The 12,174-nt window shown below is 36.6% G+C and overlaps 1 protein-coding gene and 1 long non-coding RNA gene across 2 annotated transcripts; both read right to left on the reverse strand.

Moving 5' to 3' along the window:
* Window positions 1-607: 607 nt before the first annotated feature.
* On the reverse strand, window positions 608-1,781 carry LOC113294227 (F-box protein At3g07870-like). The gene is made up of 2 exons (XM_026542631.1): window positions 1,239-1,781; window positions 608-955 (listed from the first exon to the last, which is right to left on the reverse strand). The coding sequence occupies exons 1-2, from the start codon at window positions 1,779-1,781 to the stop codon at window positions 608-610; spliced, it is 891 nt and encodes a 296-aa protein (XP_026398416.1).
* Window positions 1,782-5,600: 3,819 nt separating this feature from the next.
* Window positions 5,601-8,715, reverse strand: LOC113300549. The gene is made up of 3 exons (XR_003335831.1): window positions 6,480-8,715; window positions 5,883-6,168; window positions 5,601-5,731 (listed from the first exon to the last, which is right to left on the reverse strand). It is a non-coding gene; the product is annotated as an uncharacterized LOC113300549 (long non-coding RNA).
* Window positions 8,716-12,174: the final 3,459 nt, after the last annotated feature.

The following is a 12,174-nucleotide window of genomic DNA, read 5'->3' on the forward strand; positions in this document are numbered from 1 at the left end:
GTCGTTGAATGTCAGATTTTCGTATTGCAGCACATGAAATGATAATAGCATGGAAGTAAATATGTGAAGATCCAATAGGTATGGGTGAACTTGTCCAATCAAAAGAGATAGCCAAAGAACTCTCGGATAAAGTAATTCTAGCATAGATCCTTATGTAGGCAGAGTCTGAGGTATCTATCCTTGAATACCAAAAAAGCTAACCTAAGACCAACAGCTAAACTCAGCAGTAGTATACAAATCAAACATGTTTATGGAATACGCTTATCTCCAAGAATCTACTGTCTTTCTCCAAAGAGCATCACCCCCTTTGCGTACAATGACGAAGGTTCTGCCTACTAATGTTTGTTATTCTTATCTTACGTCATTCACTTATTCTAACAAGTAGGAACCATTGAGAAACAAGTCAGTTTGCATGTTTTTTCTTCATATACTTCAACATTATTTTTTTAAACAAGATAGCTGTAACTGGCATCGCCATTTATCTCAATTAAAAGCTAACAGTAACACAAATTGTCAATCAAGTTAAGTTCAGAAAAGATTCATTGTTCTCTAATTCCTGTAAGAGCTAAAAGATCAGAATGGAACATACCAGTTTATATATTCATTATTAAGAGATCTTTTTCTTTCTTCTGTTCCGTTGGCTAATGGTTGCTGCTTCTTGTTCATTAGGGCCCCAGCTATATCTTGCTCTTTCACCTGAATTCAATAGTTCCGTATTTTCTTCTTCCAATGATTTCAGTGACACTACGGTGTTCTTGTGAGGGACTCCAACAGTAAACTTCTTATCGAAATTCACAAGCACTCTGGAAGAAGAAGCTTTTGGAGCATACCGATACACATTATTATCACGAAGATCGTAGCATAAAAGCCCACCGCTCTTTGTAAAGCTGATTGGCCTGCCATAGCAATTACTAAACTCATTGCTCCAAATCACTTGAAGATTACTTTCGTTCCTCTTTAAAACCCATAAGTCAAAAGACTCAGAACCTTAGGAATCAGGATAGTGATAAGATACACATACAAAATTGCTTACAACATGTAGTTCAAAACTAGCATGTGGCCACCAAGGTGGCAATGGAAGTTCTTTAAGCTTTTCTTCAATCGATGGAAGTTCTCTGAACTCTTCATCGACCAAATCGAAAGCAACAATGGTTCCTGTGTAGTACGACCATTGAATAGCTCCATTAGCAAACACACCAAGTTGATGAAAACACATGACATCGTAGTCCATCTTTCACCTGAACAATTCCAAAATTTGGGTCTCCCATGTCTCTACTGATTCTAACAACCTTGTACTCATTGGTTGAAGGACTGTAACCAAATCCAGCTAAGAATTCTTTTCCTTCAAATTTTGGAATCACAGTATACTCTCTTGTGATGGGATTACAGATATAAGCAGGTTGCATATTGTGGCAATTTCCAAGGTATGCACTGAAACAAACTAAACCATTACACGAATGAAGGATATCATAATACTCAAATGGAGGTCTGACATTGATCCTTGTTGTTCTAGTAAAACGGTTTAAATTCTCATCATACTCGGTATAATAAAACGGTTCTTTATCTAACCATTTCGTATAGAATATCAAACTCAAATTACCCGAATCATGAGCAGCATCAAAATCATTGAGATGATTCAGGTGCATCTGTGGGAAGGATGGATGTTGAAGCAGATTTCTCCACGATTTTGATACCGATTTGCATTCTAGAACAGACTCGGCTGGTACACGGGAGAAGATTTCTAACATGATCTCTTTTGGGAGCATATTAAAGTTCCCCATTGAAATTGTAGTTGACGAGAAGCGATTTCAGAGATTTAATTGCAGAAGAAACTGTAAATCGAAGTATGAAAAATTAGGTGCCTATTACTAGTGGTCAACCCCTAGCTCTCGGCTCCTCATCTCTGATAGTAGTGTACCCTCTGCAGGACGTCCTGTGAAGTGACCCATCGAAGAGAGGTCATTCAACCCCATTTCCCCGTAGGCAGTCGTGTATGGTTTATATAGGTGAAAAAACGTGGGAGTAGATTTTACAGCAGTGTGATAAGTGATGCCTTTCATCGCAAGATTGGGTTTGGTGACTTCCATTACTTCTCCCATAGTAATCTAAAATGTGCAGGTGGGGAAGTGGGGAATGGCCACAAACCCCTACACATTTTAGATTTCTTCTCAACGGATCGCTGTTCATTCTGTAACATTCAACTTCATTTAACTTAACCATGACGTACGTGTGAACCAGTATTCATGGATCTCACATAAATTGAAGAATGCTAAATGGTCAATACACAGGCAAGTCAGGAGTCAGGACTTGAGTTGTGCTGATCTTCAAGCCAAAATCCCAGCACTGGAAGAGTATAAGCAAAATCAAGTTTTAAATTAAGAGGCAAAATTAAACCATGGAGCATCATGACACCCTTCTCAACTGGGCGAAACTGCCAGTTTTTAATTCTGATTGTTTACTTGTTTGTAACAAATCATCATCTAGATTAAATTGCTTCCAGTCCTAGTTACATTTGTTCGTTCCTTGTCTCTTTGCCTTTCTGCAACATTACCAAAACACTGCATGTTTACTCTTCTTAACGCAGACTTGCCGCAACCAAGAAATAAAAACAAATTCCCCGACCTGCAAAATTGACAAAGATGATAGACGCAAGGCTTTAAGCTTTGGAATTGAAACTGAAACAAAAGCATTATTGTATCACGCATGAACATTTAGCGAGGCAAGTATTCGACAAATACACAAGTGATAACAAATAGTTAATCAGCACAATGCTTCCTAGATGCCGCTAAGAACACGCCACACAACAAACATAGAAGAATATTGGCAAATAACTGAAACTTGGAAATGGACAAAAAGGTGCAGCCAGCACAAAATTTGAAACCATGTCTACTATAAAATCCGGAGTTACTACTGCAAGTGCATTATAATGACAGGAATGGTAGGATTCCATACTAAATTAAGTTGAACCAACCAGTACACTAACAGAAGCGCAAGATGGTAAACAACAAAGATAAACAACGTATCCAAAACAAGCTGTTCAAATTTCAAAGAGGGAATGTATCTAAATGATTACAAAGAAGTACTTGGCTAAACTCGGCAGACTAGCATAACTTAGAACCATAAAAATTCTATGTACAACTCCTGCATCTACTCATCCGATTCTGTTTGCATAAGCAAATTGAGTTCACTGAAGTCCCAAATCCTCCAATGTATTTAGTTCAATGAAACAATAACATGTAACATAAAAACATTCATTTTTTCTTATGGTGTGAGTTAAACATTCATACTTGGCCAAACAAATGAGTCAATTTGGTGACAACTACCAAAGTGGTTTTTACAATTCTTTTTTTATGCTTGAGTTAGCGGAAAGGGTTCAGTGGTGGTATGCAAGGTACTTATATGAGAGTAAAAAGGAAGTGGGAAAAATCATTGAAATTGGAATACTAGGTCTTGTTTGAGCTACTATCGGTCCTGCATTGGCTATGAATAGTCTAGAGCCCTGAAGTATCCATTATCCTCTTGTAAGGAGTCATGCAAGGCAGGTCATGGTGTCTCATTTCGAATTTTAAGGTTGCTGGATTCAATAGAACAAAACTATTACAAATCATAAAATGTTCATGAGAAAAAAAAACACCCGTCCACGACCATATGAGGCACAAATAAGCCCAAACAAGTAAACATATAATCTTGATAAACAACTAAATAAGTTGTTGAATGCTAGATTATCATATCACAGCATATATAAAATGATAAAAGCAAGGATAAATTACGTGAAGATCCTAAGGTAAGGGTGAACTCATCCAGTCAAAAGAGATAGCCAAAGTACTTTCTGCTGGAGTTATTCTGTCATAGATACTTATGGAGGCAGAATGTGATGTATAGTGCCATAATTACCAAAAAAGCTAATCTGAGACTAGCAGCAAAACTCAGCAGTAATAGACGAATCAAACAAGTTTGTTAATTAAGCTTATCTCCAAGAATCTACTGTCCTCCAAAGGGCATCACCCCCTATTCATACAATGACAAGGTTCTGCCTGCTAGTGTTTATTATTCTTATCTTATGTCATTTCACTTACGAATTGGGGGTCATTTTTATTCTACTGATCAAACTCAGCAACTTAAGATCATGCACTAATCTGAAAATGATAGCATTCTAAGATGTGATACTAAGAATGCTCTCAATTATCACTCCTTTTCCTGCATATACCTCAACATTATTTTTATAGTCGAGATAATTGTAACCAACACAGCAATTTAGCTTAACAGTAATTTAAACTGTCATGTAAATTATGTTCATAGTATAATTCTCTAATTTCTGAAAGAGCTAAAAATCGGAAAGGAATTTACCAGTGAGATCTCTTTCCTCCTTCTGTTGCATTGGCTAATGACCAGTTCTTTCTGTCTTCCCGCTATGTCTTGCACTTTCACCTGAATCCATTAGTTTTGTATCTTCTTCTCCTAGTGCTTTCAGTGACACCAAGGTGTTCTTGTGAGGGACTCCAAAATTAAAATTCATTCCAACATTCCCAAGCATTCTGGAAGATGAAGATTTTGGGGCATAAAGATAGACATTTCCTTCATGATGATTGTAACATAGAAGCCCACCACTCTTCGTAAAGGTGAATGGTTTGCCATTGATATGACTAAATTCTTTACTCAAAATCACATCATGATTATTTTTATTCTTCTGTAAAACCCATATGTCAAAAATTTGATCATTCTGATAACATGCACGTATAAGACCTCCTAAAGCCTGTAGTCTAGGATGCTGATTACCAGCTCTTAGCAAAAAAGGTAGTGACGGAAGTTGTCGAAACTCCTCATCAGCCAAATCAAAGAAAACAATCGTTCCTTGGTGGTCCACCAAATGAATAGCTCCATCTGCAAACGCACCACGAGGAAAAAAAGATGCCACATAGTTCTAACATTTCTCCATCCAATGCCACCCCCAAGAATGTATACCTGAATAATTCTGTAATTTGGATTGCCCCTGTGTTCACTAACTCTAACAACCTTGTACTCATTGGTTGAAGGACTGTAACCAAATCCAGTTAAGAAGCTTGTTCTTTCAATTATTGGAAGGAGAATAAACTCTCTGGTGACGGGATTACAGATGTAAGCAGGTTGCGGAAAATATTTTCCAAGGGATGCATTAAAACAGATTAAACCATTACACGAATGAAGGATATCATAATTCTCAAATGGAGGTCTTAAATTGATCCTTGTTGTTCTAGTAAAACGGTTTGAATTTTCATCATACTCGGTATAGTAAAACGGTTCAGACCATTTTGTATACAAAATCAAACTCAAATTACCTGCAGTATCTTCAGAATCAAGATGATTGAAGTGCTTTTGCGAGAAGGATGGATGTTGAACAACATTTCTCCATGTTTTAGAAACCGATTTGCACTCAATAACAGACTCAGCTGGAACACGGGAGAAGATTTGGAGCATGATTTCAAATGGGAGCATATTAAAATTCCCCATTTTGTTAAGGCGAAGTGATTTGCAGAGTAACCCTAGTTTAGGGTTTCAAGGAGAAAGGGGGTTTTTGTTGTGGAGACTGGAGGAGGAGAGCAAATGAAATGAAATCGTTTCTACGGTGGGCTTAAAATTGATGTTTGGAAAAACGGATTTCGATACGGGTCGGTCGTATGTTATATCCGTAACCGTATTTCAATGCCATCGATGACAGCTGTGGGATGGCCAGACCATGCACATTGGATTTCCCCTGTCAATGTCAATGTCAGATTCATCAATTCTAAATCCTAATCTGGGCAGCTAAACAATCTTGACAAGGTTTTTTATTGCTCATTTCTATAGAGACAAAAGAAATGCTTATGCAAGTAAGAAAGTGATCGAATTGGACTAAAAATGGAAACCTTTTAAAGATGAATTCGACACATAATCTTGTAATTCTTGGGGACAGTATAAAATTATCGCTTAAGAAGGATTCGCTCTTGTAAGATTGGTTCAGAGAGACCTAGTTACAAAAGTTCATAGCCCGATTCTGTCTCTGAACATACAAAAGACTGCTTGTTCCTCTTCTTAACTCCGAGCATGCAGAGACCTTAATCCTGGAGTAATCGTCAGTAACCTGCAAACTCTAAGGCTTCTCTATACCAGTGATCCATTCTTCAGATCACTTCTGGAGTAATCGTCAGTAACCTGCAAATTTACAAAGATTATAGACGTAAGGCTTTAAGCATCAGAAATGAACCTGAAACAAAAGCAATGTTATCTGCATCCATCAACATTCATTTGAAGAGAATAGATCAAACTTGTGCTAAGCAATATGGGGACTAGATTGATTAAAAACCAAAAGCTTCCACTAAGAAAGTGAGAGTTCAGAGATATACACACAGAAAAGAAAGCAGTCAGGTGTTAAGCAAAATTACAAACAAGAGCTACTTACAGCAGACAATAGCTCAAATAACTAAGCAAAGCCTGACTGCCTAAAGAGAAGACAGATTGCACACCTGAAGCCTGTCAAAAACTACCACCTGCAGGCATATATGCTTCCCACGTCGTTTCGAACATCAAATGCCTCCCGAGTCGTCTAGGACATCAAAATAACAAATGGTACCAAATTCTGCTGCTAAATACACACCGCATCCTAGTTACAAATAAGGGTATCCAAAGAGATGCCACTAAAAACATTGACGTTGAAGTGCAGAAGATGGTGATCTTCACTGCTATGACGAGCATACGTACCTAAGGACTTACGCTTTCCTATTTTTAGCGAGGAAAGGATTTGAGACATTTAAAGTTAAAGTCTAGACCACTACAGAGTGATAACAAGTGGTAAATCAACATACATAAAACACCACACACAAAAGAACACATAGAAACATGGGAAGAATGTTAACAAATAGCTGAAACTTGGACATTGGGGGAAAGGTGAATTCAGCACTAGGTCGACTATACAATATCAAGTGCATGTTATACGAAAGACTAAATGATAGGCTTCCGTACGTTTACTAGACAATTCAACAACAAAAGTGCAGAATCTAAAACAACAAAAACCAACAACATACTAAAAATAAGTAGTTCAAACTTCAAAGAGGAAATGTACACTTGTTGGTAATGATTACAAAGAAGTATTTGGCTAGACTCAGTAGCCTATCATAACTGGAACCAGCTAGATTCTGTAGTACAACTGTGCACGCTACTTTTCTTCAAAGAGGAAATCTACTTATCCAATTTTGTTTGCATAGAGGAATTGAGTTCACTAAAGTGTTAAGCACATCCTCCAATACATTTAGTTCAATGAAACATAAACACATACTTCTTCATTTTACAGTGCGAGTCAGACCTTCTTACATGGCCCATCAACAAGGGTTCTAAACCAGAAATACCCAACTGTGACAGCTACTAGAGTTATTCTTCTGGCGTTCACCAGTGAATGCAAAAAATAAATTCAAATTCAAACAATTGTTAAAGTATACCAAGTATGAACACTTTTATTCTATTCATCAGATTCATCAACTTAATATCGCTGACTATAAGATCTCCGGATTGCAACATTCTAAATATGAGGAACCAAATAGATTTTTCTTATAACCACTGAGAAAAGCTCTCAGATTTCAAGGTTTTTTCTGGCATATACTTCAACATTATATTCGTAACTAGCATAGCAAATTAGCTTAATTACAGCAACTCAAATTTGTGCATTGAGTTGCTTTCAAAAAGATACATCGTTCTGTAATTCCTGCAAGAGCTAAAAAATCAGAATGAAACGTACCAGTTAGTATTCACTAAGAGATCTCTTTCTTCCTTCTGTTACGTTGGCTAATGATAACTGTTTTTTGTCCCCCCGCTAGATCTTACTCTTTCACCCGAATCCATTAGTTTTGTATCATCTTCTCCTAATGCTTTGAATGACACTAAGGTGTTCTTGTGGGGGACTCCAAAACAAAAACTCTTTCTAAACTTCACTAGCATTCTAGAAGATGAAGCTTTTGAAGAGTACCCATAAACATTATTATCACGATAATCGTAGCACAAAAGCCCACCACTCTCTGTAAAATTGATAGGTTCTCCAAAGCTACTACTAAACTCTTTACTCCAAATCATATCATGATTACTTTCGTTCTTCTTTAAAACCCATGTGTCAAACCATCCAAATGAGTAATCACACACACATAAAATTCGCCTAAAACACGTATTCCAGCAACAGTAGGTAGCAAACAAGATGGTGGTGATGGAAGTTGTCAAAATTCTTCATCGGTCAAATCAAAGGCACCAATTCTTCCTACGGAGTCCACCCAATAATGAATAGCTCCATTCGCAAAACCACCAAATTGACGAAAAGATATCAAATCATAGTCCATCTTTCTAACATTTCTCCATCCGATGCCACTGCCAAGAGTGTATGCCTGAGTAATTCCGTCGGAGATATTGATTCTGACAACCTTGTACTCCTTGGTTGTAGGACAGTAACCAAATCCAGATATCAAGCAGTTTCCTTCAAATTTTGGAAGGACTATAAACTCTCTGGTGATGGGATTACAGACGTAAGCAGGATGCAAATTGAAACTGTTATCAAGGCGTGTATTGAAACAAACTAAACCATTACATGAACCAAGGATATAAGATCCTTTAAATGGAGGTCTGAAATTCATCCTTTTTGTTCTACTGAAACGATTTAATTTCTCAGCATACTCAGTATAGTAAAATGGTTCTTCATTAGATCCTATTGTATAAAATATGAAACTCAACTTACCATCAGAATCATGAGCAGAATCAAAATGATTGAAGTGCATCTGCGGAAAAGATGGATTCTGAAGAAGCTTTCGCCATGGTTTAGACACCAATTTGCGGTGAAGAACAGATTCTGTTGGTAAATGAGATAAAATTTCTGAAATGATCTCTTCTGGAAGCAAATTAAAGTTCCCGATTGGGACCGTAGTGAAGCATTTCCAAACTGGAACCGTAGTTAAGCAGTTCCCCATTGAAATTGTAGTCAAGCAGAAGCGATTTGCAGAAAAAAAGAGGATAAATCGAGAAAATTAGGGTTTCAGGGTGATAGGGGGGTTTCGTTGGGGAGAGGAGAGCGACTGATACTGAGAATTAAGAGATGGAGTACTTCTTTTTGGTTCCAAGGGGAAAAGAGAGGGCAAAAGGAAAATATACATGTCCCATACGTGCAATTCCATTTTTGCTCCACCTGTGTTATTTTTCCCTGCTAAATTGAGGTTTATAGGGATTAATTTGGAAGGTTATTATTGGGCGTCACACTTTATTAGAGGGGCTTTACTTAATTTCTTAATGTCCAAAAAAATGGTTATGGGATATCCTAACACATATACAAAATGTCTAGATTACTCTTGAAATAAAATAAAAACTTAAAAATCGTAGAAGAAATCACGGCCAGGTTTGGATTAATTCGAACCGTAGAATTTTATTTGCATGTAGTTTTACGACCAGGTTTGGATTAATTCCAATCATAAAAGTGGTTATGAAGAAATCACGGCCAGGTTTGGATTAATTCCAACCGTAGAATTTTATTTGCATGTAGTTTTGCGTCCAGGTTTGGATAGTTCCAACCATAGAAGCTCATTTTACATCCAGGTTTGGATAGTTCCAACCGTAGAATCTCATTATATATCCAGTTTCCTTTAATTCCAACCGTAGAAGTGATTTTAAGTCCATGTTTGAATTATTTCTAACCGTAGAAGTTTATTTTACGGCCAGTGTGATTGACTAATTTTTTTTTTCTTCTCTCTAGTTTTTCTTCCCACAAAAATTTTGTCCCAGAATTCACCAAGTATACAATAGAATTCATTAATTTAATTATTATCTAATTAAATTAAATTAATTTAAAATTAACTAAATAAGGGTTGTTTAGTCATTGTTTTTGATATTACATATGGGTGACCCGATTTTGTCCTATTAGGTGACGGCCCTTTAATGGAATGTGACGCCCCAATAATATCCTTCTTAATTTGGGCATGTGACTACAAGACAAAAAAGAATAACTTGAAGTGAAATGGATAACCCCTTATCCGATTATTTTACTAAATGACAAAACTACTCCTGATTGATTAGTGCTAACTTGGGTGATTAAATGATGTTTAATCAAATTAATCCTGAAATCAACTACCATTAATTCATCATCAAAACTTGAAATTTTTTTTTTTTTTTCCAAAACTCGATCCAAAATCGGTTGATGTTAGTGCAGTTGTAAACCGATTCTGGGTTGAGTTTTTTCAAAGGATGAAGTAAACTCAAAATCGGTTTTCTTTTTAATATACAAATAAACCGATTGTATGAATCGGTGTTTATATATGCCCACATAATTCGATTATACCTTACTTTCAGAAACACAATGTTAATTAAATAGTTTAGGAAATTAACGCATTACATATATTGGACACTTCAATATGGGAATTTTAGAATTTGACACATAAAATGTTCATCAATGAACCTCCGAGCACGTTGGTACAACATGGTATATTCTTTGTGGTGAATGAACTTAATTTCCCCATTACGAATTCTCCATAGCCCATTGAAACGTTCCAGCTGAAATTCAATGAATTCTTAAATGTTAGTATGCGAACTTTTAACGATTACATAAGTATAAATATTATCGGATTACTCACTTTTTCCCTAAGAGGAGCTTGTGGATGATCTAACTTTAACATAATCTCGCATTGCACTTTTTATGTAGTTGAACCGAAATGCCAAGTCTTTCCATTTGCGGTTATTGGGATTCCCTGTATGCCCGTAAAAGAACTCTTTAACTCTCTTCCAAAACATTGAATAAATTTCATTTGGACATTAACGGAACGTATTATCAAATGATTTAATGAGACACAAATCTTCATACGGTTCTCATTCCATTTTCTAGGATAGATGTGTGATATGGGAGTTGCTCAAAGAGGTTGTCCTTATATAGATAAGGACTCAACGGCTATTTTCTTCTAATTCAATTCAAACAATCAGAGTTTAGGTATGTCCACATAGTCTGATTGCGTCTTTGCAAAATCATATAAAATGTGCCTCTCAATAATCAGATTTTAATATTGCACATGTAATCTGATTCTCGGCAAAATAAGTTACAGAGAAGGTGTCACTTTTCCTTGCAAGAATCGGATTATATGTGATGCCCACATAAACCGGTTATGAAGGTTATCTAAATCTGCCTATCAAGAGTCGGTCTTTAATATGTCACTTTTAATCTGATTCTTGTCAAAAAAAGATACATGAACATTGTCACTTTTCCTCACAAGAATCGGATTACATGTGATGCCCACATAAACCGATTCCTAAACTCCGTATTATTTTGTTTTATCAGAATCGGACTTGAAAAGTATCATTATAAACCGATTTTGTAAATTTAAAAACCAGGTGAACAAAATTTTACAAATCGGTTTATGTGGTGCGCATTCAAAACCCGATTCTGAAATTGTACCCCGGGAGAATTGTCAGAGTCGGATTTTATACAGGTAAATGTACACCGATTGTGACAGAAAAAACTTCAGGAGTCAAGCATTTTCTGCACACACACATTGTAGTTGGTTCTTTTAAAGTGTCTTAGGCTAACACAAACAATTTTTAAAAGAAACCAGATTCAGTCATTCATAAACTAGGAATATAACTAAACATAATTCGACAATAAGTTTAAGACATAAGTTTTGAGACCATAGTTATACATGATTAAAGACATAAGTTTGAAACCATTCATTCATCAACATACCCACCACGACCACGTCCACGTCCACGACCACCTCTTCCTCGTTTAGCATGTTGGGCGCTGCTCGATGCACCTTCAGAATACTTTTTGGGGGGGATTCTCTTCCTCTTTTTGTTTGGCTCCTCCTCCTCCACCGGTTTCCCAAACTTTGCACCCGCTTCCACATATTCGAGACTGTTCAATTCACCAATCAGCTTTTTATTGGACTTAACATTTTTCCCTCCCTGATAGCTATCCGCGCTTGGGTTATCAAGTGCCCGACCCGTCTTCTCTGTTTCCATTTGAGAAACAACAAACATTAAACAAATAATGCTAAAACATTTAACAAAACCGTAATTGGGAAATAATACGCACCAGGGATTCGAGAGTTGTATCTTTGTCCTCTATCCGGGGCCTATCATCTACTCATATCACTCGAGTATGCAAAATATTGAGGTACCACGACATATAACCCGGAATTTCCTCATCATCTTTTT

The sequence above is a fragment of the Papaver somniferum genome, chromosome 7 (assembly GCF_003573695.1).
Source record: "Papaver somniferum cultivar HN1 chromosome 7, ASM357369v1, whole genome shotgun sequence".
Taxonomy (NCBI): Eukaryota; Viridiplantae; Streptophyta; class Magnoliopsida; order Ranunculales; family Papaveraceae; genus Papaver; species Papaver somniferum.